General features: G+C 39.8%; 2 protein-coding genes across 3 annotated transcripts in view; one reads left to right on the top strand and one right to left on the bottom strand.

Annotated features, from left to right (window-relative positions):
• Positions 1–18,511, top strand: part of OSBPL9 (oxysterol binding protein like 9) — a 177,717-nt gene extending 159,206 nt beyond the window's left edge. The window contains exons 13-24 of the mRNA XM_039238149.1: positions 3,128–3,240; positions 3,367–3,485; positions 8,413–8,498; positions 9,965–10,136; positions 11,337–11,421; positions 12,120–12,230; positions 12,478–12,541; positions 12,660–12,800; positions 15,174–15,252; positions 16,048–16,139; positions 17,877–18,012; positions 18,272–18,511. Of these exons, the coding sequence (XP_039094080.1) occupies positions 3,128–3,240; positions 3,367–3,485; positions 8,413–8,498; positions 9,965–10,136; positions 11,337–11,421; positions 12,120–12,230; positions 12,478–12,541; positions 12,660–12,800; positions 15,174–15,252; positions 16,048–16,139; positions 17,877–18,012; positions 18,272–18,346 (1,273 nt within the window). The 3' untranslated portion in view covers positions 18,347–18,511. The remainder of the gene's footprint in view (positions 1–3,127; positions 3,241–3,366; positions 3,486–8,412; positions 8,499–9,964; positions 10,137–11,336; positions 11,422–12,119; positions 12,231–12,477; positions 12,542–12,659; positions 12,801–15,173; positions 15,253–16,047; positions 16,140–17,876; positions 18,013–18,271) is intronic.
• Positions 18,512–19,301: 790 nt separating this feature from the next.
• The window catches only part of NRDC (nardilysin convertase), a 118,394-nt gene continuing 110,651 nt past the window's right edge, over positions 19,302–27,044 (bottom strand). For both annotated transcript variants that reach the window (XM_039238568.1, XM_039238577.1), the window contains 9 exons: positions 25,645–25,676; positions 25,255–25,393; positions 22,969–23,016; positions 22,618–22,670; positions 22,117–22,200; positions 21,456–21,546; positions 21,056–21,172; positions 20,060–20,149; positions 19,302–19,896 (listed from right to left, as the gene is read on the bottom strand). In XM_039238568.1, coding sequence (XP_039094499.1) covers positions 19,699–19,896; positions 20,060–20,149; positions 21,056–21,172; positions 21,456–21,546; positions 22,117–22,200; positions 22,618–22,670; positions 22,969–23,016; positions 25,255–25,393; positions 25,645–25,676 — 852 coding nt within the window. In that variant the 3' untranslated portion in view covers positions 19,302–19,698. The remainder of the gene's footprint in view (positions 19,897–20,059; positions 20,150–21,055; positions 21,173–21,455; positions 21,547–22,116; positions 22,201–22,617; positions 22,671–22,968; positions 23,017–25,254; positions 25,394–25,644; positions 25,677–27,044) is intronic.

The raw sequence follows: 27,044 nt of genomic DNA, 5'->3' as shown, positions 1-27,044 counted from the left end.
TTTTTTTTTTTTTTACAAATAGTTTATTGTCAAATAGTTTCCACATAACACTCATTCACTGTAATTTTAAAATTGTTTTTTTATGATGGAAGAACATTCCAAAGTAAAGCTTATTATTAATTTTTGATAATTTTAAGTTTTCTTTAAACAGAATTAAGGACAATCTTACATCAAACATCAGGTGTTACTTTAAACAAAGTACAGATGGAGTCCTCTGTCCTCTAGAAGCATATAACTGTATTCAGTAAAAGTTTGTTGTATGTGGTTAGCTTCCTTTTAACATTATTGATAAGTCTCCGGCCCCAGTTTCAAGAGGTTCTCCTGAAATTTTTATGAGGGAGGAAATTTTAAAATATTTAGTTGTTGTACCTGTAATGGGCATATCTACAAAGTCACCTGCAGGGTCATAGGCTTTTCTTTTTTCGTCTTCGTATAAGCTTTCTTATAAGCTTCTGTGTTCTCCTGTACCCATCGCATGACAAATACACAGTTTATGAACCTCCCATTTGAAAAGATCCAGAGTTAAATTCTGTGTCCCGCTAACCCACTGGATTCCTTTTCTCTCTCCGTTTTATGCTCTCCTTATGTGCCCTAACGTGGATTCCCAAACTGGTAGGGACTACAGATGTTTTTTTTGACCAGCAAAGTGTGTTTTTTGACTTTCTTTTTTGGGGTGGGGTTTTTTTTTTTTAAATAGGGCTTTAAATCCCTTCCAATTGAATATGTTGGCCCCAGGTCTATATTGCCTTGCAACCTAGCCCTGTTCATGTATTTATGTTCTCTGCCTGACCTTGCTAGGCATTGAATGTGTGACACCTGCTGGTCATCAGCTACTACTACTTGTTTTCTAACTCCAGCCTAAGTTTCTGTCTTCTGGGTTTTTTTGTTTCACTCTGAACGAAGAGAACTTAAAAACTTAAGTCTTTTCACTGTTCAGTTTCTGAAGACCTGTAGTAATGATAGCTACTATGTGAACTATGTTATCGAGCAGTATGATTGGACACAATTATAAGCTAGATGAAAGTGCATATTGGAAAGAACTTGTGCTTTGGAGCCAGATGTGCATTTGAAATGGCTCCACTACTTAACCAGCTGTGTGACCTCAGGCCAGTCACTGAACCTCTGAGCTGAGCATCCATGCATGATGAGAATAACACTGTCTACCTTGTAGGGTTGTTTTGGAAGTTCAATTGATAGGGAGATAAACACAGCGTTTGGCATGTGCCTAGGTACTCAGTAAGACTTTGGATTCTGTTATTGTAATGCAGTTCATTGCTTCACATTATTTGGTTCAGTTATGATATTATCATTAGATATTTATACAAGTTAGCCCATTACAGATAAACTTTTCCTGTATGCATATGATTTTTCTCAGTATTGCTGTTTGGTTTTTTTTAACTCTATTCTTTAAATTCTTTGTCCTGATTGAGGTACATTATGAAATGGATAAATGAGAATTTATCCCATTTTTAAAATTTTGAGCTTTATTGAGTGTTTCATTTGGCCCAGACATGGTTTCTAACCTGAGTAAGAAAGAGAAGCACAGCATAAATAGATCTGACCTTTGGAATCGCATCTAAAATAAAGTACATGTTTTAAAGAATACAAGTTTTTTTTAATCAATTGATTTAAAAGATTGACTCTATTTTGATGATGTATCAAAGAGCCACAAAACATTTTTAAGATAGTTTTCATGCAGCTCTTTTATTTAATGATAATTTGATTTCTCTTACCTAGGTCTTTTACTCATATTTTCCATTGGCTCTCAAAACTGGTGAGGTAGACATTAGTTACAGTACCTTGTGATGTATATACTACTAAATTATCAAAGAAGCAATATTTAGTTACCTAAGGATTTTTAAAAAATAGATCAAAAGAAGGTAAGTAACCAGGACAAACTATGTCTAAATTAGAATACACATTGTTCTAATACTCTAATATTAGATTGTTCTTATATTCTAATGTTCTAGTATAGGCAGAGCACATAGGACTTTTAGGGTAGTGAAACTATTCTCTGTAACACTACAGTGGTAGATGCTTATCATCATCCACTTGTGAAAATTCATAGAAAGTACACCAGCAGGAGTGAATCCTAATGTAAACTGTGGATTTTGAATCAGAATGATATGCCAGTGTGGGTTCATCAGTTGTTACAAGTGTACCGCTCTGATGTGAGATGTTGGTAGTACGGGAGGGAGGTTGTGCATGTATGGGCAAAGGGGCACATGGGAGTTCTGTACTTTCTGCTCAGTTTTGCTGTGAAGAGCTTCTTCTAAAAAATAGAAGGCTTATTATTAAATAAAAAATTAAAGGTAAGTAATCACGGCAAACCATGTTTAAATTAGAATATATAATATGTTTTGCATCCATAAATGTGTAATAAGACTGATTATGTATGTACTATTTTATAAATAACATCTGCAGTGTAAAAATTTTGGTTTTCTTTTTATATTTAATAAGGAAACTGTAGGCCCTGATTATTTTGTTAATATACAACTACTAATCCTGGGTAAGTTATGATCACAAATATAATAGTATAATAGAGGAAGCTTTCTTTAGATCCTGTTAACCAGCTCATAATTCCAGTTACCATAAATTTACCTGTAAAAAATAATATCCTTTTTTATTTCATAATTTCAAATACATTTTTTAAATAACTGGGAACTGTTAAGTACTAGTGTGTGTGGGCTTTTATAAAAGGATCTCAGAAATACAAAACGCCTTTCTGAGACAGACTTGCAATTTTTGAGGTTCTGAAAATTGTTGCAGAGAATTACAGGTAATTTTATACAAAGTAACACAATAAGAAAATGAACTCTAGTTTTAAACTTAGATGCAGAAGCAAAAATCTTACTAATTTTTGATGACCTTTCAGCATGGCTTGGTTGAGCACACACTGTGCAAAAAGTACGAGATAAGAAACCTAGTCATCACGCTTTACAGTCTCAATGAGGGTGACAGAGAAAGAGTTGGAAAGTGTATGTGTGTGACCAGCTAACTGTAAGTCTAGCTTATTTCTGTCACCTATCTGCTTATATTGGTTTTAGGTAGCTTTATAGGTTAATGTCTTACTATGATTCTAAATTGCTTTCTTAAAAGGCTTAAGAAGGTGATTACTGTTTTTTAGTTCCTCTGGATCTGCCTCAGTCTTGACACACAGCAGCTCAGGAAATAGTCTCAAGCGCCCCGATACCACAGAGTCACTTAATTCTTCCATGTCCAATGGAACAAGTGATGCTGGTAAGTGGCCTTGGAGAATTTAATTCTTTCTTAAAACCATTTGTTTGAAAAAAAGATGTATAACACTGGTAACATCACTGATTGGCCCAGTTTAACATTGATCTAAGCAGATATGTTTTGTTTTAGACCTCTTTGATTCACATGATGATAGAGATGATGAAGGGGAGGCAGGGTCCGTGGAAGAGCACAAGAGCGTTATCATGCATCTCTTGTCACAGGTTAGGCTTGGAATGGATCTTACTAAGGTAAGAATCAAATTTGGCATTTGCTATAAGTCTTAATGTGTATGTGTGGATTCTCATGATTGTACAGGGAGTGTGCCTACAAATGTAGCATAATGACATAACTTCTGCTTATACTTTTGTGGTTTAATATAAACGTAGATGAGTAAACAGAATTTTTATAAATGGATAAAATATGTAAAGCTAGTATTCATAGAGATAGTATATGTGAATTGTATGAGTTAAGATTTGGGTTTTACTGGGTGCAAACAAGGTATAGTGTTGGGCTCAATTAGTAGTTTGTATAAAACCTGAAATAGTGTGGTGTGCACAGAATCAAAATGAGCAGAGTTCTGATCTTGGAGTTAGAGGACCCGTGTTTGCATCCTACCTCTCCTTTTACCAAACCACGTGACCTTGCACAGGTCCCTTCTTCTGTGATCTTTACATTTCTCGTGTAAGATGAGCATACAGTGACCTCTTCACAGGGTTGTTGTTAAGGATTGAAACAGGTAGTAAATGGGAAATTGTATGACACATATTGAGCCATACACTTACTATGGTCTGCATTTGAATTTAGATTTAAACTTGGTGCTTTAAACAGAATGCCCTGTTAAATTAGGTGGCTAGCATATAGGTGCCTTTTGTGTATCCCTGCCACTGTGCTGGAAACTTTATTCTTTCTTTTTTTTTTGACTTTTTTAAACGTTTATTTATTTTGAGAGAGTGAGAGAGAGCAAGAGCAGGGGAGGGGCAGAGAGAGAGGGAGAGACAGAATTCCAAGGAGGCCTCACATTGTCTGCACAGAGCCCAGTGTGGAGCTCAAACTCAACAAACTGTGAGATTATGACCTGAGCTGAAACCAAGAGTCGGATGCTTAACTGACTCAGCTACCCACGTGCCCCTGGAAATCTTATTCTTGCACTTAATTCTCATCACAGCTCTGCAGAGGTGTTACTGTTAACATTTTTTTGAGGAAACTAAAATCCACAAAGGCTGAGTAGCTTGGCTGAGTCCTGTTAAGTGGCAGAACTAAAATTCTAATCTGGTCTGGGATTTCAAAATCTGCAGTCTTTCTACCACCACCTTTTGTCTTAAAGACTTGAGCTACTGTAGTTTTCATATTGGTTAGATTATTATTTTATCTGGCTTTAGAAAGTTAATAAAATTTAGGATTCTCACTTTTGTTATGACCAAGTCAGCTCCAGTGCTATATATAGTCTTTATCAGCAGTCAGCTTCATTTTGGTTTTGGATTTAGAGGGTTATTGAGGAAAAAACTAATCCTTAGTACTTTCCAATTAAGTGTCTATAATAAAACCTTTCACTTTAAATCTAAATGAGAACAGAAACACAAGGATAGCATTAATTTGTGGAACTCAACATAGTTGCCTGGAATGTTTTAGGTAAGAGAATATTTGCAGGAGTTTGTCCCAGAACTTTTCGGTTATCATTAGATTGCATAATTGCTGGGGCAGAATTATCACTTCAGATTTGCAAGTCATAGTGTAATTTTAGATGTTGACAGCTAAATATTTCTTTCCTGTATTTTCCACCTTGGTCTGTTTTGGTCTTCAGTAATGGATGACTCACCAGAAGATAACTTGAATAATATTAGATTTTTTTAATCTCATATAATGAGAAGGCTAGAAGTAGCATAGTTCTGGGATTAATTCAGTCAGTTGTGTTTGAGAAAGAACCTAGGTTCCTTCAGTCCCTCTGTTCCTCCATCCTTAGCATGTTGACTTTCACACTCAGGCTTGTGTCTTGGTCATTGCAAAATGGCCGTCACACTTCCAGTCATCACATCCTTAGGCAAATAATGTCAAGAGGCAGACAAATAATTTCTTTTCCTGGATTTGTTGTTGTTGTTAGGGAAGGACATTCTTCTCCTGTAGTGGCCCCTCAGACTTCCAACTGAATCTTATTGGCCAGAGTGATGCATGTGCCCACACCTAAACCAGTCCCTAGCAAGGGAGGTTAAATGATAGGTACAGATTAATCCACATTCACCCCTTGAGATCTGGGAGGACCCTGTGACTCTCATGGCAATCTATAGATTGAACCTGAACTGAATCAGAATTCTCTTACTAAGGATGAAACAGGGATGTGGATAGGCAACCAAGTGTCTGCCACAGTCAGGTTTGTAATTCTTGTCTCACATAATTTCTTCTGCCAGATAATCTATATTTGGTCCATAGTTACTATAAGCTTGTTAGATTATGAAAGATGTGATAATAATTGTTAATTTTTTACCACGTGTGTTAAAAATGAGCTATTTTAGAAATCTTTAGATAAATGTATTGGAGGCCTTGCGGGCAAGATGGCGGAGAAGTAAGGAGCTCCGTACTTGCACTCATGCCCATACATCACACAGAAAAGATCTGAAGCCATTGGAAACCTTCCAAAACCTGAGAGATTGGGAGAAAAAGGACGCAGAATCCACTGAGAAAGCCTTCTAACGGCTACCTCAAGAAACCAGCCAGAGTATACAAGGTGGAGAGTCCCAAATATCACTACGAATAGGAAAATAGAAATCTTTATTGGTACAAATGGCTGTGATTGCCAACAGATACTGAAATCTTGATGCCTTTATGTATTCCAAAGTATTATAGTAATGCCTTAAATTTTTATCTCATTCTCCTATTTTTAGATGTATCTTCTCACTTCAGATACTTTCTAAAAAAGAGTTCTTTCCCAAGTACTTTGTAGTGTTCAGAAATACTACAAAGTCACATCCTATGTACCTCACTTGATCTTCAAAACAGTTCTGAGATAGAAGCAGGGCATGTAATTCTCCTCCTTTTACACAAACATCGAGAAGTTGAGTTAATTTTCCAGGGCCTCCTCACATATAAAGGGCGGTAAAATAAGTACTTGAACCCAGGTCAAAGACAACCTAGCCCTGTTCCAGTGACTTGACATAATGGCATGAATCAGTATAGTGCTAAAAACATTGAAGAAGAGCTGTTGAATGAAAGTTATCCAGAAAAATTTTTTTAAGTAGGGAGAATAAAAATTTTTTTTTCTTTGATTACACATAAATTTGGGGTTTTGGCCATTTCTTCTTTTTGAATTGCCTGTTCAGTTCTTTCATCCATTTTTCTGCTAGCAGTAGTAATCTTTTTCTTGTTGGTTTGTAAGAGTTATTTTTATATTAAAAGTATTTACCCCTATTTTGTTCTATAGCATTCTTACTTGGCAGTTTGTAATTTCTGTGTTCTTCAAGAGTGGTAGGAAGTTGGTTGCACCAAGTCAGTACATAAGTTTACCTACCAATCTAACCATATTTAGATTATGAACATCTATAGGAAGGAAGCATACATAGGAAAATGTTTACTTAAGTGTAAACTCTTGGGACACCTGTGTGGTTTTGTCATATAAGTGTCCAACTTCAGCTCGGGTCATGATTCACAGATTGTGAGTTCAAGCCCCTCATCAAGTTTCATGCTGACAGTGAGGAGCCTCCCTGGAATTTTCTCTCTCTCCCTCCCTCTCTCTGTCTCTTCCCCAGTCTCTCTCTCTCTCAAACAGACTTGAAAATGCAAACTCTGGGGTCTGATACTAAAGATTCTAAATGTTAGAGCCACAGTGTTCTTTTCTAAACTGTGTTCCATCAGTCTCGTATTCTTATATATCCAGCCACACTGGTCCACTGGACAATCCCTGTCACACACAGTTTCCTGTCTCCATGTAGTTTTACCCCCTTTTCATGGCCACGTCTTGTTTTTCTGTTTTCTCCTTTCTGTTACAGTCTTAGTCTTCTCTAAGTCTTTTCTGTAGTGCTACCTCAGTGAGTCATTTCTCAGTACTGCCCTCATTCTGGTTGCCTAACAGAACATCATCTTTCCCTCTCCTAAACTTCCAGACACCTTGAACATCTCTTGTATGATATTTGTCACATTCCACCTAAAATTTAAGTACTGGTGTTATTCTCTCAAACTTAACTTTGCCTTTTCCACAGCATTTAACACAGGATCTTGAATGCAGTTTACATACAGTAATTACTAAATTTAAGGGAGTTTTTGCTTACAGTGGTGCTCTGTAATGAATACTATACTCTAACAGACATTTCAAAAACTGTTCTTCCATCCCCTAATGAAATTCTTCTCTTTTTAATTAGTTGTTCTTAATCTTCCTCATTCCTTCTTCCCATATTCCAGTTTCCTATTTACTTTCTTCTCTACCACATTCCCAGCCCCTCAGCATTTTTCTTCATGGGCTCAGCCCCATGGTAGAAAGAGTTCATTGATTCCCATCCTTATTGTCTTGTTTATTCCTTTAATGCTTATTTAAAAATTTCTTACTGTGTAATAGTAGCCATGAATGCAAGTGTAAGTGTGGTCCTTCCATTCTGGGAGATCATTTATTTGAGGACACAGGTTTGTAACTACATCCGTTTCCTAATACAACTAACAATAACAGAGAAGCAGCATTATTAGAAAGTGCACAGAGCCCTCAATGTCAGACCCAGTTTTGATTTCCACAGCAGTATGGAGCAATGAGAAAGTATTTTACTCTCTCTGAGTTTCATTTTTCTTGACTGTAAAATAGGAGAAATAGTTTCTCTATAATAGGATTGTTGTACAGTTTAAGAACATAACGTGTATGTAGTGCTCCAGCAGGTAGTAGGCATCAGAGAATTGCTGCTGAGTAGTTTGTCATTGTTATACTAATTTTGGAGCAATAAGGAGGTTGCACAGAGGAAGTGACATCTGAACATTGAAAACCTGTTCTTTGTTTCCCATCTGCTGGGCAGGTTAATGAGGATTCCTGAATCAGAATAGTTAGGGAAGTAGGTATCAGAAGCATGCTGGCCAGTACATGGTGGGTATTACCATGACTGGAATGAGATTTTTTTTTGGTTTTGGGTTTTAAAAAAAAGTTTTAATCAGTACAGCAGTCTGTTTATCTGTAGTGGAATTCATGGGTCAAATGTGTATGTTTTTCAGGTAGTTCTTCCAACATTCATTCTTGAAAGAAGATCTCTATTAGAAATGTATGCAGACTTTTTTGCACATCCGGACCTGTTTGTGAGGTATTTGAACACTGTAGTTCCCTATTTTTAAGATGTTACTTGGTAGCTTTCTGTTTGTACAGGATAGATGGATTCCTCTCTTCCTTTTTACCTTTCAGACATTTCTAGGTAAAGCCATTAAATGCTTTGTTTTATTAGATACCTGTCTATTTGCTTAGGTACATGGTGGTGATGTTGTTAGGCAACTAAGTTAGACCCTAAAAAATCTTGAGAGCCCATTAACAGATAGCCAGTATTTACAGAACCAAGGCTATGAGCTCATTTGATCCAAGGATTGCTAATCACTGTTTAAACCATATCCTGATGAAATTCTATTAATTGAGTTCTGCAAACCTTTCTAAAGCACCTCTTGTTTGCTAGGACTTTGTTATGAGCTGGGGAAAGAAAAATTCAGTGTCTGCCCTTGAGCTTACAGTCTAGTGTCTGGTTTAGAGATTGACTCATAAATTTTAAATATTAAGCTTGCAATATTAGATAAATGTACAAAGGAGAAAGTACTCTAAAGTTGGCATTGATTTACAATGAGGTGAGTTCACATTGCTTTTCAGTGGTAGCAGGAAATTTTTCTTTATAGCAGGATGTTCTAATTCATCTTCTCTGATTACATTTTGTCCTTGGACTGTGGTTTACTAAAGTCAGATACAAATCACTTTGAGGTTTCATGATGGTTGGGCACATTGGCTAATGTTGGTATATATTTGACCCTCAAATAACATGGGGATTTGGGGTGCTTACCCCTCACACAGTCAAAAATCTGTGTGTACTTTTGACTCCCACAAAAACTACTAATAGCCTACTGCTGACTGGAAGCCTTGCTGTATCATAAACAGTATTACCACATATTTTTGTACATAACATGTATTATATATTGTATTCTTATAATAAAGCTAAAGCAAAGCAAACATTATTGAAGTCATAAGGGAAAATACATTTATAGTACTTTATTTATTGAAAAAAAATTCACGTGTAAGGAGACCCACACAGTTTAAACCCATGTCATTCAAGGATCAGCTGTATACATTTATCAAATTCATCAAACCAAACACTGAACACTAGTGTGCCTAATCATGTGTATTATACCTCAATTTTAAATTTTTTTAATTGTTTTTTTAAATGTTTTATTTATTTCTAGGAGAGAGAGAGACAGCATGAGCAGGGGAGGGTCAGAGAGAGAGGGAGTCACAGACTCTGAAACAGGCTCCAGGCTCTGAGCTGGCAGTCAGCACAGAGCCCGACGCGGGGCTCGAACCCACGAACCGCAAGATCATGACCTAAGCGAAAGTCGGACGCTTTACCGACTAAGCCACCCATGCGCCCCTATACCTCAATTTTAAAATGAAACTTTGAAGTAACTCTTTGTCTTGGGTCCTCTCAACTTAGCTTAGGGTGGACCATGCTGAGGAGTGCTGTGTCAGCTTATCTCCTGTTACAAAGCAGGACATTAATTTTCTCTTTCTCTCTTGCAGCATTAGTGACCAGAAGGATGCCAGAGAGCGAATGGTTCAGGTTGTGAAATGGTATCTCTCAGCCTTTCATGCAGGAAGGAAAGGATCGGTTGCCAAAAAGCCATACAACCCCATTTTGGGCGAAATTTTTCAGTGTCACTGGACATTACCAAATGATACCGAAGAGAACGCAGTGAGTTCTGCACTGACATTTTTAATTAAGTTGCAGAATGATTCAAGATTTCATTTTATTTGGGGACAGATAACGGTGATAAGGGCAGGAATCCAGAACATGCTCAGCACCCACAGGACAGTGCTGTTGGGTCAGCACACTCTAGATACAGTGAGCAGGAAAGAAGTGGCAGGAAATGAAACTCACAGATCATGTCATGCAAAGGCCTTGTGGGCCATAATGGTAATTTTATGGCTTATCAGGATTGTATTTTTATTTTGAAAAGATCACTGTAATGATTTTGTGAAAAATAATTTAGAAGAAAAGAGACCACCAAAGAGGTTTTGCTGTTATTCTAGGAGAGATACAGTTGATTTAAGCTGTATCATGGAGGTAATACTGATAGGTGGACTGGAGAAGTAAAAGAAAGGGGACAATGAGAAATGAACCTTGTATGTGTGCTTCAGCATTTGGTTGAGGCCATTTACAAAAAACAAAATTAGATTTGGGGAGGAAAAATCCAGAACTCTAACTTGAAATAAAAGGCATGAGTTACACATGTATTTGGAATTGTCAGGTAGGAAGTTAGAATTTTAAGAGTCTAGGAAAAAATGGATCTTTTAGAGATTTTAGTATATTTAGATGACATTTAAAGCACTGGAATGAGGTAAAATGATCTAGGAAGACAGCATAGATAGAGAAGAGTAAGTAACACAGACCTGAGTCCCCAGGGCCCCAATATCTAAGAGGTTGGTTTGGGGAAGATGACCAACAAGGAAGACTCAAGCATATGTAAAAAGGCCGTAGCCCATAGTGCCTGACACATAATAGCCTCTGAGTAAATGTAAATCTCCATATTTCTCCCTTTCTGTGTGATTTGTTACATGTAGTCCTTACTAAAGACAGAGACATTGTACTTTGGTCCTAGTCATTTGGCCGACATTGATAAGTGACCACTGTCTGTGCCATGCCTGGCCCTGAGTTAGGCAACATGATGGTTGCCTTCAAGGATGTCTCGGAGGCCTAGTCAAGGTAGACTGACACAAAGCTGTAATTCCAGTAATGAAATTAAGTGCCAGAATAAAAGTGTGTATAAAGTGCTTTGGGTGTGTGGAGGAGAGAACAGTTAACCACCTTGGGAGGCAGAGAATCCAAGTATTAGATTGTCCACAATGTCGTTTGTATCTCCACATCAAAATAAAATGCTATATTTGCTTACAGGAGCTAGTTTCAGAAGGACCAGTTCCCTGGGTTTCCAAAAACTGTGTGACATTCGTGGCTGAGCAGGTTTCCCATCATCCACCCAGTAAGTTACAGGGCTCCTCTGCCCCGTCCACTCAAACTGTTCTGTCTAAAGGGTCATGAAAACCTTCATAGCTGGGGTCACTCAGCTGAGATAACCAGTTTTATGGCTGCCTGTATCTTTGTAACCTTATGGGGATTGGTTTCCCCTGTCTGTCTTGTTCCTTGTATAAATGCCAAAGATTCTATTCACTGATGAACTGTGTATAGAAAGCAGGTATTTAGGAAACTAACTTGTTAGGCTTCTAAAGTCCTCTTACACATAATGAACTATGTTACAGAGACATCAGCAATTTTGACAGTTTATAAAAATGAGATGTAGTTTCTGCACAGTATATTCCTGACATAGTGGAGAGAATACATATCCTTAATGTCTTAATTGGTCATCACAATGTCCACATTGGAAATATTGGATGGCCCCGGGTTGAGGCCGTGGTGAGGACATGCTTACTGACCAGAAGAGTTTTAAGCTTCCAGGATTGCTACAGCCTCATTTTTCAGGCAAGTTACTCCTTATGTGGCCCTGAGTGGTGCTTGCATTGGGAGAAACAGAGTAGAAAAGGCAGTTAAATGTCTTCTGGCCTCACTTGAGGCTGTTCTTTGAGGGATACAAGGATTTTCCCCATGGAGCCTGTTCTTTCTCTGAGTTGGAGAGGTGACTATAGCTATATAGTCCACTAATTGAAAACAATTTCTGTTTAGTTTCAGCTTTTTATGCTGAGTGTTTTAACAAGAAGATACAATTCAATGCTCATATCTGGACCAAATCAAAATTCCTTGGGATGTCGATTGGGGTGCACAACATAGGGCAGGGTAAGTCTGTGGGCTTATGGTGGACTGCATTGTTAATGTATTCTAATATGTGCTGGACCCTTGTCCAGACTGAATCTCATTGTTTGCATATAAATATGTGTACTGGGGATGAGATCAGGGGTGGGAGGGTACAAGATTGATTTTCCCTAAATTGAATGGAGTATTCTGGAGTTTCCATCGACCAGACGACAAATCCTTATGGCCAGTTGACACTACTCATCAGAGATTATATCCCTTCTCTCTACAGGCTGTGTCTCGTGTCTAGATTATGACGAACATTACATTCTCACATTCCCCAACGGTTATGGAAGGCAAGTAGAGCTATGTCCATTTCCTCTGACCAGCTGGCAGCAGACCCTGTTGTCTTAAGCTACAGGGTCTTTTTTTCCTCTAAAACTGTCAGCCTTACATGCACTTTTGGTTTTGCAGGTCTATCCTCACAGTGCCCTGGGTGGAACTAGGCGGAGAATGCAATATCAATTGTTCCAAAACTGGCTATAGTGCAAACATCGTCTTCCATACTAAACCTTTCTATGGGGGCAAGAAGCACAGAATTACTGCTGAGATTTTGTAGGTATTTTGTTTTTCTGCTTCAGTGCTCTTGTGCTTCTCTATTTTTCTTCTGTCTTGAACTGTAACTTATTAGGAATTGACCATTTTAATGGTTCTTTGTAAACTTGTTTCACATCTTCTATGTCATATCTCTTCCTAAAATCCCATATCAGAAGGAGAGCTAAAGTCTGGATTTCGGAACAGTCGGAGGTCATTCATTGGTGGGATTTCCTTTCTAGGAACCTGAGGGGAGCCTGTGGTAGATTTCTGACTCATTACTGCCAGATTGCACGATGGGCTATTCTGTACAGTAGACTCTGTGATTCCTGCTGCAGTGTTTCCTAGACCTCACAGTCCTTTATTCTGTGCCTTTGCTGGGGGAAAACATCACATTTTGGCTTGCTTCTGTCTAGGGTCAGATAAAGACAACTGTGCTGTCTGGGTAACAGACAAAGCCTGCCTGGAAGAGGAACATCAGCAGGACTTTGTCTTCCCTGAAAGGCCTTATTGGGAACAGTGATGCAGATGAAAGATACATGACTGGCTAACCAGTTTTCCAGGGAGATACATAATTGCCATGACATAATTAGCACTTTCTTCCCCCTCTCCTCCCACCAAAAAAATAAAAATAAAAATCTTGAGCAGGAAGGACCACAAACATAAGATGATGAAGTTTACTAAGTGTAAAATCCAAAATACTACTATAGTCAGAGAATATGGGCAGAGCTCAGAGAGCAGCACAAGTCATCACTATAATGCATCTGTGCCCCCCAAACAGGCAGGTGGTGGAAATTGGATGTCCAGAACAAAGGCATGGGTAGGACCTGCCTCTCCGTGTTCTTTGGAGGTAACCAGCACCAACAGGAACTGCTGGCTCAGTAGAATCTTTTGCCAGTCATAGCCATATATTGAAAACGGCCCTCAAAGTTGGGAGCTGAAAGAGTGCTTGGTAGACTCTAAATTAGGGATTTGAGCACAAGATGGCTCTCAAAGTTTTTGGTCTCTGGACTCATTTTACACTTAAAAATTATTAAGAAACCTGAAGAGCTTTGTGTCTATTATATATCCATTGATTTTCTCATATTAGAAATTAAGGGGTGCGTGAGTGGCTCATTGGTCAAATGTCAGTCGCGTGATTTTGGCTCAGGTCATGATCTCAGTTTGGTTCGTGGGATTAAACTCCACATTGGGCACTGCACTGATATTTTGAAGCCTGCTTAGGATTGTCTCCCTCTCCCTCTCCGAAGACATAAACAGTTTTTTTAAATAAAAATATTGACAAGATTTTAAAATATTTGTAAATACACTTACAAATGACAATAGTATTTTTATGAAAAAGAAAAAACATTTCCAAAGCTTTTTTTAAAAAAATTTGTGAGAGGAGTAACATCGTATTTTTGAATTTTGTAAGTTTTTGATATAATGGAAAACAGATGGATTCTCCTATCTTCTTATTGTCAGTCTCTTGCTACATATCCCATTTCTGGGAAACACTGTACACTTGTGGGAAAATTAGAGTGAAAAAGGCAAGTAATGTCTTAATATTTTAAAAATAGTTTTGACCTAAGAGGGTCTTGGGAACCCCCAAAAGTCCCACCACACTTTGAGAAGACTGCACAATGACTTTCTAAACAAGGGATTCTTCCATTTCTCTATCCCTTTGTCCCTCTTTACCCAAAGTCCCTAAAACATAGTGGAAGCTTGTTTCAGTCCTGTGATGGCAGTTTGCATCCTTCTACTCTGTGTATTTTTTTCTTTTCCTCTTTTATAGCTTCTCCTGTGTTCGTTCATTCCTTACCCTTCCTAACCTGTCCTTTCCTGTGATGCTTAACTTCCAAATTCCATACCTGCCGTACCTGCCACTGTCATGTCCAAGTAGAGGCCTGGTTGGTGTTTTTGAGGCCTATTGGGTTTTCCTCAGAAAAAGAGGTCAAACCATTTGACCTTTGGACCTCAGGATCCTTCATTATGATGAAAAGCCTGGTCTCCAGTGTTATATCCCTAAGTGAGACCTTCTCTGACCTTCATTGCAACTTTTGCCTTTGATCTCCAGTGCTGACATAAACTCACCATAGCACTTACCACCCAGAATCTCAAATGGTGAGGTCTCCACAACTAGGCTGTGAACAGCTTGAGGACGGGAACTGTCCCTCATCTGCTGTGGTCCCATTACCTCCAGCGCAGGTCTGCTTTGCTCATCTCATGCCCAGTGTTCATAGGATCTTTAGCATCTTGTTTAGGACCCTCATTTTTATGGTTGACTCATGGAAATCCAGCGGCTTCACAGTTACTTTCCCAAGTTCTGCTCTGTGTAGTAGGCCAGCCACACCAACCAGATTCTTTGGTAATTTTCAAATTAAGACTAACAGAAATGTTTCCTTTTCTATTTAGTTCTCCAAATGACAAGAAATCTTTTTGTTCAGTTGAAGGGGAATGGAATGGTGTAATGTATGCAAAATATGCAACAGGGGTAAGAACCTATATTTTATACTTGTTTTAGGCTACTTGAATCATAGCCTTCCTTCATCTGGAAATTTAAACACCAAGGCCAGCTCTAATGCCATCTCTTCAAGGAAGTCCTTTCCCTTTCCCTAACTCTTCCCCAGCAGTACAGGTAGTACAGTGGTTTTTATTTTCTCCTCTCCTCTCAAAACACTCAATAATATATGTGGGGAAAAAATGCTTAGCTTATAGTAGGCCTAACCCAGTAAATGGTTTTAGTTGTATTATTAGAATATATGGTATTATTTATAAAGTTAAGTGCCAAACTAACTTTTCTGTGTTTGTATACACAGCTTGACTTTTTTTTTTTTTATAAGACATGTATTACTTCCTAGCACCAGGAGTGCAGAAATGAGTAAGATAGCCCTTGACCTAAAGGAACTTGCAAACAGTACCTAATTAAAGTAGGAGGAATGGGATTAACAGGAGGAGCCAATGAACTGGATTTTGGACTTGGAGAATTTGAAATGTAAAAAGCACTTCAGCATTTAACATTAGAATTTGTTATTTATGAGGCAGGCTTTCCTAAGAGATTTAATACTGAACATGTAGCACATAGCCACATTGGAAACCTCTGTTGAGCTTCAAGACTTAAGATACAGTATATTTTATGCTGAAAGTAGCATATGAAAGTAACGGTCTATACGTTGTCTTCCTATGTGGGATTTGATTATTAAAACTGTTCAGTGCTTCTGGGAAGAGTTGACTTTTCCTCCTACAGTAGTTTAAACAATAAAATATCTACCTACTTCTCGTTTTTTAGGAAAATGCCGTTTTTATAGATACCAAGAAGTTGCCTATAATTAAGAAGAAAGTGAGGAAATTAGAAGATCAGAATGAGTATGAATCCCGCTGGTAAGAGAACTTTGCTAGAGCTATTGTGGCAGCGCCCCTTCTAATGGCTAGGCGTAGGCAGGGCTTGGTGTTGGGAGACACAGCACAGATTAATTTTGTATACCTGGGTTCATATGGGGCTCCACCACTTAGTAGCTATGTAACCATGATGGTAAGCTAGCATCTCTTTTCCTTCTTTCCTGATGTGGGAACTATCTCAGAGTTGATGTGAAGACTAAATGTAGTGCATAAATGATGCTAAATATAAGTATTCACTGTGTCGTTGGCTTATCACTTTGTGGTTTATAAGAGAAGGCAGTGAGGTTCCAATCAAGATGTGTACAACACCCTCTGGTTTTTTTGTTGAAAAACCTTGTTTAAGTTCATCCCTAAGTATTTCAGTTTGGATCTCTAAAGTGACTTTAAAGGGGGGATGCCTGGGTGGCTCAGTCGATTAAGTGTCCAACTTCTTGGTTTCATCTGAGTTCATGATCTCATGGTTGGGGAGTTCTAGCCTCGTATCAGGCTCTGCGCTGACAGCATAGATCCTGTTTGGGATTTTCTCTCTTTTTCTCTCTCTCCCCCCCCTATCCCTCTCTCTCCCTCCCTCTCTCTCTCTGTTCCTTCCCTGCTCGTGCTCTCTCTCTCGCTCTCAAAATAAACTTAATAAATAAAGTGACCTAAAAATCACTAGCCACAATTTCATTATCATGCTTTAAAAATTTTCTGGGATGCCTGGATGGCTCAGGTCAGATCATGATTCAAAGGCCATGGGATCATGCACGGGCTCTGCACTGAGCATGGAGCCTGCTTAAGATTCTCTCTCTCCTTCTGCCCCTCTCCCCTACTCTCCCTCTAAAAACCATACATACATATATAACAGTTCCTTAATATCATCAGATATCTAGGTGGTATTCAATATTCCAGTGGTTTCAAACATAATTTTTTCCTTTCCAATTTGCATAGTAAAATCCAAACCTTTCAGTGGTTTAAGGACTCCTGCACTGAAGTTCTTTGTCTAGCATATTAGGGGATTTCTTAAATGAAGGAGGAGCATCTTCTAAAACGCAACTGTTGTCTCTGACTTGTTAACAGTATGCTTGGCTGGAATGCCTGTTCATATTTCTAAGTGTAAATCTATCAAAATCCACAGGGGGATCTCAGGCATGGCCACTTTTCTGGTCCCTAGGCATCTTCACTTGTACACTGACACTGGTCTTAACCTCGCTGTCATCTTCCAGGCCTTGAGAAGAAGCCACATTTTTTACCCCTGTAAGCCTCTGCAGTTCACATCTTGACCCTTATTCAGACTATTTCTCTAAAATGTCATTGTTCAAGGGAGTTTTTCTAAAATGGAACCTCTCTACCCTGATCTAATTACCCTTTTGGTTTATAATAAAGGAAACTCAAGCCCTATGGAGAGGTAAACTGATACCCCCTAAAGTTGCATAGCAACTACAGGTCGAGCCAGAAGTAAAATTCCAGGTTTCAGTTCTGTTCTTTTTTCCTGTTTCTTCCGTATCCACCTTTCTGTCCATCCTTTATTTTCTTCCTTTGACACAAGCAGTGGAATCTTCCAAGTCCATTTCTCTCTCTTTGCCACTTTAAGGAGATTTAGTCTGTGAACTATATATACTTAAAGCTATTTGACTTACACTTTATGCTACATTTACTGAGGCTCTAGACTTTCATTCTCAAGTTTGCTAACTCCTTTGTCCATCAAGTACTTAGCACCTTTGACTTCTTTTCTAAATTTAGCCTTTGGAAGGATGTCACTTTCAACTTAAAAATCAGAGACATTGATGCAGCAACTGAAGCCAAGCATAGACTTGAAGAAAGACAAAGAGCAGAAGCCCGGGAGAGGAAGGAGAAGGAAATTCAATGGGAGACGAGGGTAAGCTTATTTGGGTTGCCTGCCTCAAGGTCCCACCTCCTACTCCCTCTGTATCCTGAGCTGTAACTCCTTCATTTCGAATGCTGAAGTCAGGTATCAGATACTTTTAAATAAGGATGGCAATGAACAAGATGAGCCTTTGGGCCCTGCCTGAAACTCATTTTAGTGTAATAGAGGGAGAAAATATAAAATAATAAAAAGTTTATTCTAGAAGTACAAAGCCAGTCAATAACTGAATTCTCCCCCATTTCTTTTACAGTTATTTCATGAAGATGGAGAATGTTGGGTTTATGATGAACCATTACTGAAACGTCTTGGTGCTGCAAAGCATTAGCTTGGGAAGTGCAATGTTTACACCTGATGACCAGGGCAATAGGCATAATTAAGCAACAATCTTCCTTTGGGAGAACTTATTCACTCCCTTCTTATTGCAGTGGTTCCTATCTCAGGGATACTGGACTTTCTGATGCAGATGAACAATTAAAGCAAGAAAAGCTTCCCTTTTTTTCCTTTTCTGTGGCAGTTACAATTTTGACTTCAGTCCTGAGAAAAACTCCAGGTTTTGAAAACAAGATGTCTGCTTTTCCCCCCCAAACCCCATGCTTTGAAAAGCATTTATAAATCCCAGTCTTAAACCTTGCATACCAGTATGGCTGTTAAGAACTACATTTGTTTCCTAGTTCATAAAATTTTGGGTTCTACATAACACACACACATACAGATATACACACACACACACACACACATATATATATATACCCCGATGCCAGATTTTTCATAAATACTCCATCTACTGTAAATATTGGTTCCTCTGAGTTGTTTTAGAAAATTAGTGCAACGTATTAAAATCAAGTGTCAGGAAATTTCATGGCCTCACCTGTAACAACTTTTGTTTTGGAATTGGATTATTATTAGGAATTGGACTGTAATTAAATTGTATCTAATGCTGGACTATATTTAATTATACTCAGTGCTTAAGGCTTCATAAAGTAATTTTTCCAATTTTTTTTTAATGTGTTTCTTTGATTATTTGGCAGCCTGGGATCCAAGAGCTAACTAACTCCTGAAATAATAGAGGATCCATCCTTTTTTTCACCCCTCCTTTACACTCTGTTTAGCCCCCACCATGTTATTCTCCAGTCTTCCTTGAACTCTCATACAGCACACATAGGGCTCCCAACATTTTATCCAAAAATACTTTATTGCTTTAGAGGGTTTGGGAAGAGTAATTAGATTTCCCTCCCCCCGCCCCCCCCCCAAACAAAAGAATGCCACAGCAGCAAAATGGCTCCTTCTGAAGGGCATTACAGAACTATCTTTATTTAAAAATACATTTAAAAAAACACAGGTATTAGCACCTAGCATTTAGGCACTAAGACATTGGTTACATAGGGCCTCTCAAGGTTCTCCTACAGCCCTGGATCCTCTATCTGAGAGAACCAGGACAGGGCTTCTCAAATTGCTCCTGCAAGCATTTTGGTCACACTTGATGCATCCTGCTACTTTCTCTCTGCCAGCTGCTATAGTAACCCTTGGTTTGTTAGTCATAATGTGGCGAGTAGGAGGAGAGTAAGTCAAATTCTATGATGGCAGTGCAAAATTTCAATGGCACTAGTAGTAGTGTAACTTCATAAAATACAAACACATTTTTAAATACACAATGCTTCAGGCCAACGAGACTGCAGTTTATTTGACTATTTTATGGTAGGGGAGAAGGTTAAGTGTTGATGTGAAAGCCCTGATGTCAGTAATGGGGATGGTAGACTCTACCAGCAGAGGAGAGGTTGGCAGGTAGTTTAGCTGCATCACTTCACAAGAAGAGTTTGAATCTTCACCAGAAGGAGAACCATCCTCTTCTAGCTCATACTTCCCAAATCCAACAACCTAAAAGAAACCAAAAACTTTTGAGGTGAGAAAGGCTGAGCAGATTTGGTCAAAGCCCTGGTAGAATCTCTGATACTAACCCAACCAAACTCAGTGAATGCAAACAGGGCTAAAGGACAGCTCTGAAAAGGATACAGCTTACAGCTTAGTTAAACATACTCACATGAACACTGAGCATTTTACTTCCTGGTCCTCTATGAGCCTTGAACCAGTTGACTAGGTCTGATTTTGAGAATGACTTCAGTGCTTCAATCTTACAGGGGAAAGGGAAGATAGATAGAAAGCAAGCTATAAAAGACTAGCAATGCATTTTCTGGAAAGATTGTTATTTAACACACCCCAGGCTTTGGTGCTGCTTAGCACCTGAGCACATTATTCTTCCACATATCAACCTTTCAGAGAAGGGGGAAAACAAGCTTCTGGGACCCACCTTTGTGTGTGTTTCATAGCAATAATTAACCCTGGCAAATAAGCAAGAGAGGGTAGCAGATGCTGTAATTACAGCTGTGTACTACACAAGGAGCCAAAACCCACCATTGCTTCAGTGTCACCTCTCAGGTACATGGTAACTGTATATTCTAGTTTGAGAAAATATAGTAACAACTGAAACAGGTAAAGAGAACTTTGTCTTATAATAGGAAAACTGGAGCATCTTATGAGCTGGGCCGAAACCTCTTATTAAATAACTCTCTTGCCTCTGTGTCCTTTGCTAATTCACTTTGTACAGTTATATGATCAGAGAGCCCTAGACTGCAAGTCCCAGAGCACTTGTTGTGGGTGTTACTAGTTGGGGCTACAAGCTGTCAAGAACCACAGCCAGAATCCTTAAATCTGGAAAAGAAGTCCATAAGGACCAGATGTTCTCAATTTTCTTTAAATAGCAAACCCTTTTCCCCCTCCTACAAATCCTGTAGTGGGCCTCAATATAAATATGTAATACAAAACAAAGTATTTTACAAAAAAAACGTAAATACAAAAATAGATCTTGCTCACATAGCTACCTAAGGTGCTAGACAGGCCAGTCTGGAAACAAGATTTGATTAAGGGCAAGTAAATAACCAAACCTAGAGCAGCACATATGATTTGCCTGGGATTGGGACTCCTATAAATTCACGAGTCCCCGTGAGGGCTCTCTCACTCAAAACTGTGTTACTACTACCTCATGGGCAAGGCGGTCAAAGAGATACTGCTGTGTCACCACTTCGTTCCAGTTCCTGTCCACCTCCTCCCCAAGGTGGGTATCTTCACACTCCTTCAGCTTGATCAGAGCTGTGACCTATTCCACCAAAAAGAAAGATCCTCAGGTATAGCATCACACCAGTTCCCCCAGAACACACTTAGCCCTGTTAGGTCTGGTTAGTGACAGACCTGCTATGATCCCTTTATTTGGGACCTGCCAGCACAATGGGGAGGGATAAAGCTATGAAGACATGATCATGTTAAGGTGAGGGCTACAAAACTCAAAATCTGGTCAGCATACAGCACTGGTAAGACTAGTATCGAAGTGTCTTACGGGCTTGTGTGGGCCAAAGAACAAAAGAGCGGGCCAGCATAGTCACCTGGGTATTGAATGCATCCTCAGTGAGGTTCTCAATCTTCTCCTCAAAGTTTGAAAGAAACTCTTCTATCTTCTTACCAACAACTTCAGAACTGAAACAAAATAACTTCAATTAAAAGTCATCAGAAACCTGGTCTCCAGCAGAATGCAAAGGAAGAAAAGGGCTAAGGCAGATTTCTAGGAAAGAGACTGAAGTATTTTCTTCCCAGGCCTCTGTACTCTCCCCTATGCTGAGGGGAGATAATAGGAAAGAACCCTGCCCCTACCTCCAGCCCAACTTCCGGATCTCCTCAATACTGAAGCAGTGACAACCCATGCTTGACCACTCCAAAGCTGAGAACCAACAAGGCTTGTTTATACCCTGGATCTAGCATGAATGCCAAGCCAGGCATTCTTTGCTTTTCTTGTCCTCAGGCCTGCCTGAAGAGAGGAAACACTGACAAGCCCTGCACAGTGACCAAGGACTAGCCAAGCCTTATAGGACCAGTGGAACCACTGATCAGTCCTGGGTCAGGCAGGCCATCTCTGAATCACTTGCCATCCCCACCCCCTGTGACTAAGTGAAGCATACCCTATTTTGGTCAGAATTGCCTGAGGTTTAAGGAAGCACCTATAGCCCCCACCCTCCAGGCGAAGAATAATAGTTGGGCCCATCTACTCACTTGTATTTAGTTGCCTGAGTCCCCACAGTGACAGAAAATCCTAGAATCCCAGATGTGTTCCTACAGGTCGGGTAGACGTGGTACCTACAACCAGAATGAAAAGTTCTATGAATTCAGGTAATCACCTGAGCCCTGCCCTCAGAAACTAGAGGTAAGTAGGAAGGGTTTCTGCACATCTTTACTGGACCTGGAGGTCCTGAAAGAGAATCCACAAAAGTGTATGCATCTATTTCATTCTCAGGTTAGGGTGTCCACCCCCTCTCCTGAACTGAGGACACAGGCTAACCTTTTTCCTTGCTAATCTTTGAAACGTAACTGAAAACCTGATCAGACAGTCCAAGATGCAAATTCTAGGAGTTTTGACCAGTAGATATGATGCTAAGGCATGGAAGGACCAGCGAGTTCTGAGAGGCTGCTCAGTCAGGATATCTGATAAACCTCAGCCTGCAAAGTAAGCCCCAGACCTTTATTTGAGCTCAGTGCTCTTGCCAGCAGACTTACCCAAGGGTCTGCTTGGTTCGAAGGAAGTCAAAACAAGGCTCTTCCATGTGCATCTGTAATTCAACATACTACCCATCAGCCCAACTCCTCCCAGCAGAGAAACCTCCATTTCTAACCCCCAAGTGTTCCACATAACCCCCAAATTCCAGCCTCTTTTACTGCCTTCTTCCTCCTAAATTTCCCAGGCCCCCTGTCCATTCACATACCAGGTGAGAATACTAAAAATAACCATCTCACCTACTAAACAGGCCCTGACACCTCCCCAAGTCCCTAGCTCCCAGGCAGAAAGGCCAGTCCTTGTAGTGGGTCAAGGACTCCTCAACACCTCAACTCTCCTTTATTACAACTTACCACAAGTAGCTCCATAAGAGTGTACTCTTTCAGACTCCTGGTACCTGACTGAAAGGAGAAGTTGGTCAGACCAACCGAAAATCCAGTGGCTTACAGGCTTTTTAAGAATCCAGCTATTCTTGGCAACCATTTGTTCAGGTATCCATTCCATTTTCTTCCCCCAAGAGAGTTGATCACACCCTCTGTTGACATACTTGCAACAATTTTGTTTATACACCTGCCTTTCCACTAGACTGCAGGCCTGTGAGGACAGAACCCACCCAACCTGCCAGCTCCTGCCCAAAGGACCCAAAAGATACAACCTAAAGTCAAGTACTTGCAGCTCAACGTCCTAAGGAGAAAAGAAGAAAATGTTTGGGTATCAATGAAGGGTATCTGGACCTATTCCTCCCATAGGAAAGATATGAATAGAAGGTTTTAAGGCCACATACAGGGACCCAAACCAGCTGCTAAGAGAAATACCTAAGAGGCTGATACCATACTTGGAGACCACATGCTGGCAATCCTGGAGAGTAGCAAAATAATGCTTACTGATGCAGTTAGAATGAAAGCGCAAGAGGCCAACACTCAAGGATGTTCCTAGTACATCATATAGTCAGGCTCTTACAGTCTCCTCTGACACATACTCATTGCTATTCCTTCCTACTTCACCAGAGGAAGAGGCTAAAGCCTTCCTAGAATGATCTGGAAAGAACACAGGATCTGAGGACAAAAGGAATAAATTCAAGCCCCACTCAGTGACCTCAGCAAGTAAGAGCTGCAAGTCCTGTTTAGTCAGGCAAAGAGATTTCCTGTTTGCCTCTAAAAGGATGCAACAAAACTAGTTGAAATTTCCTACTTAAGATGTCTGGAAGGAGGAAAGTGGTGCCCTAAGTGCTTTATTTTAGAAGTTGGTCCTAAGAGGTGATTGATAAAAAGCACCTTGACAGAAATGGTCACACATGGTCTTACAATATGAAATCCTGCCTAAAACAGGAGAAGTACTATATGTTTTGAGCAGCAGAAGCACTGGAAATGTGGACAAAGCTAACAAGCAGGGCCAGGCCATATCATTTATGAATTTGGGGCCTGGTAGTCATTTCAGCTTCAAATAAGCAGAGAACCTGGATGAAAGCAAACCAGGTAGCTATAGCAAGGAGGAGATGGGCTCTACAGACAAATTGGGTCTCAATGGATAGACTTAGTCCAGGACAAGAAACACAATAAAAGGACAAGATGACAGACACTAAGGCCATATAGCCCTGCCCAAAGCCTGGACCAGAGGGATCTTCACAGGGATCTCCCTGACAGAAGGGACTTCATCATGGAGGACATCAAGGAACTACCACAGCAGCTAGCAGTAGAAGCCCCAGAGTGTAGGAAGTCTGACGTCAGTCTAGACAAGCACAGGTCCCCATAGTCCTAGAAGTAAGTGAGCTTACCACAAGCTGTGGGCCAAATGAGATTATTGCAAAGCTTTTCCTTATTTTAAGCCCAACCCCACCTTCCTAGAATGATGTGGAAAGAACAAAGGATCTGAGGACAAAAGGAATAAATTCAAGCCCCACTTAGTACAACCTTAGGCAAGTAAGGGACTCTGGACCTCAGATTCATCATCCATAAAACAGGAGATAAACCCTTTATCTAAGATGCTTTGAAGCTTTTAATTGGAATTCTGGTAGTCATTCTTTTTGCTATATACTGATTGCTTGGCTATGTCAAAACTTTCCTTTTAATAAATGTCCTCCTGCTGCTTGGGGTTGGTTTTGTCAGGGGAACATGTAGGAACTTCCAACTACTCTTCAGTCTCTGTCCCTCTGGCCTAGTGGTTGAATGATTCAATGAAGCATTATGATTGAAAAAAAAAAATCCATTTCACTGACAGGAGCAATTTTTAAATACAATTGCTTCAATGGGGCACCAGGGTGGCTCAGTCAGATAAGCGTCCAAATTCGGCTAAGGTCATGATCTCACGGTTTGTGGGTTTGAGCCCCACATCACACTCCGTGCTGACAGCTCACAGCCTGGAGCCTGCTTCAGATTCTGTGTCTCCTCCTTTCTGCCCCTCCTCGGCTCAACTCACTCTCTCTCTCTCTCAAAAATAAACATTAAAAAAAAATTTTCTTTAACACAATTGGTTAAAGAGGACAAATGACCGCAAGAAAAAAACTACAGAGGTAAATGCAAAAAAAGGGCCCTGAAAGTCATAGAGTCAGTACTCCCAGGTACTCTGGACCTTCCATCAGGCTGCAGTGCCCTAAAGGTACTTAGCTATGAGGATGGCTGTGTGTAATGGGGCCAGCTGACCTGATAGTACACAGTGACTTCAGAGTTGGCATCACCCTTGTTCAGAGCTCTCACTTTGCACAGGTGGTGGCCACTTGGCAGCTCTACCACCTGGAACTGCACAGGCATCTCCTGCTCCAGAGGCATGAAGTTCAGCTTGCTGCAAAAGAATGAGTGTGGGTCACTGAGCAGTGTCTTATATCCTCTTACCCCCACCCAAACACTACTATGATGAGGTCAGGCCATCTACAGTCCCTTCTGAATTGCCTTGTTTACATAACCAGCCTCAAGAAAACCTACTACAAGGAGTATCATCCACTGTGGATTTACTAGTAACTGAGTTGTGGTTCAAGGCCCTCCTACTGGTAGGACTGTAGAACTCCTATAGAGAAAACTCAAACCAATACTTACTCAACAACATATTTCAAGAAATCCACTGATTCCTAGGAAGCAAAAGAGAAAAAAATAACTATATTGGGCTCTCGTGACATTAATTTCACCCTGAACAAACTAATATCAACATTGTAATTGTGTAAGAAGCCATGGATAGCATTAGGGAAGCAGATATAGCCTGCAAAATTCATCCATTGGGCTCATCATTCACTGATTTGATACTGATTATGTTTAATGAATATTAAGTGGCTCTCAACTGAACAGCTCCTCCTCTTTTTTCCCTTTGGCATTCTGTTAACCTGTACACTATGATACGATCCAACTTAACTGTTCAGTTAAGCCAACTAGGCTGCGTCCTCTAGGATACCTGTGACTGTGTTTTAGAAACCTAGGTCTATATAGAACCTGGCATAAAATGAGCAACAGAATAGACTTAACACTAAGTGAATGCATCTTCTCCCAAGACTTCTGTTTTCTAACTTACAAGATGGGGGATAAGTGAAGGCGTGAGCTCATCTCTACCGTGGTTTCTACTTGGTGCAATTCATGGTACTAAGTTGTCTGGACCAAAAGGACCCCCACCCAGTAGTACTTCCACTATGTTCAGAAAAGCAGACCGCTATCCTGCTCTTCTCTATGTGGGTTAAAGCTTTTAAACTTCTTTCTGACGGAAGGAAAGAAACTAAGGCTGGTTTGGAGGTTAGGGGATAAAGACAGAGAGGAAGTACAGAGGAGACAGCCCAGTCTCAAGGGTGGCCAGTTACATATTCCATCAAAGGAAAGTCCTGAGAAACTGGGAAGCCATGAAGGAAGATGGTCAACAGCCAAAAACTTAAGGGAGAGTCCCAAACAAGCATTCTTGGCTTGAAGAGGCCTCAGTTAACTACAAACCCACTCAATATATATCAGAACAAACTCCTCATAAGCCCCCAAACCTTTTCCCTACTCCTCCACCAACCCACTGGCTCAAAAGCAAGAATTCTATTTCTTTTTCATTTATTTGTGTAATTTTGGGCTTTATCATTTTTCACTTCAACTTACGTGTGTGTGTATGGTAAAAGCAAAAAACATGAAGTTACCATCTTAACCATTTTTAAGTGAACAGTTCTATAGTGTTAAGTATATTTACATTGTTGTGAATTTTCTCACCTTGCAGAAGTGAAATTCTACACCCATAAAACAACTCTCCACTTTTTTCCATCTTCCCAACCCTTGGTAACCACCATTCTACTTTTTGTTTCTCTGGCTTCGACTACTATGGATACCTCATATATTTTGGAATTATACTTCATGTCAACTCTTGTAACAGCCACATAACTGGTCTCTCTGAATTTTTCTTAAAACAAATACCTTTTTAAATGCTTCAGTGATTTTCCATTTACCACAGGATAAAGCCCAACCTCCTTAATTTGACACAC

This window comes from Hyaena hyaena, unplaced genomic scaffold (genome assembly GCF_003009895.1).
Source record: "Hyaena hyaena isolate Hyena2069 unplaced genomic scaffold, ASM300989v1 scaffold_5, whole genome shotgun sequence".
Taxonomy (NCBI): Eukaryota; Metazoa; Chordata; class Mammalia; order Carnivora; family Hyaenidae; genus Hyaena; species Hyaena hyaena.
Note: the sequence above shows the minus strand (reverse complement) of the source record. Positions and strands in the feature narration are given on the sequence as shown.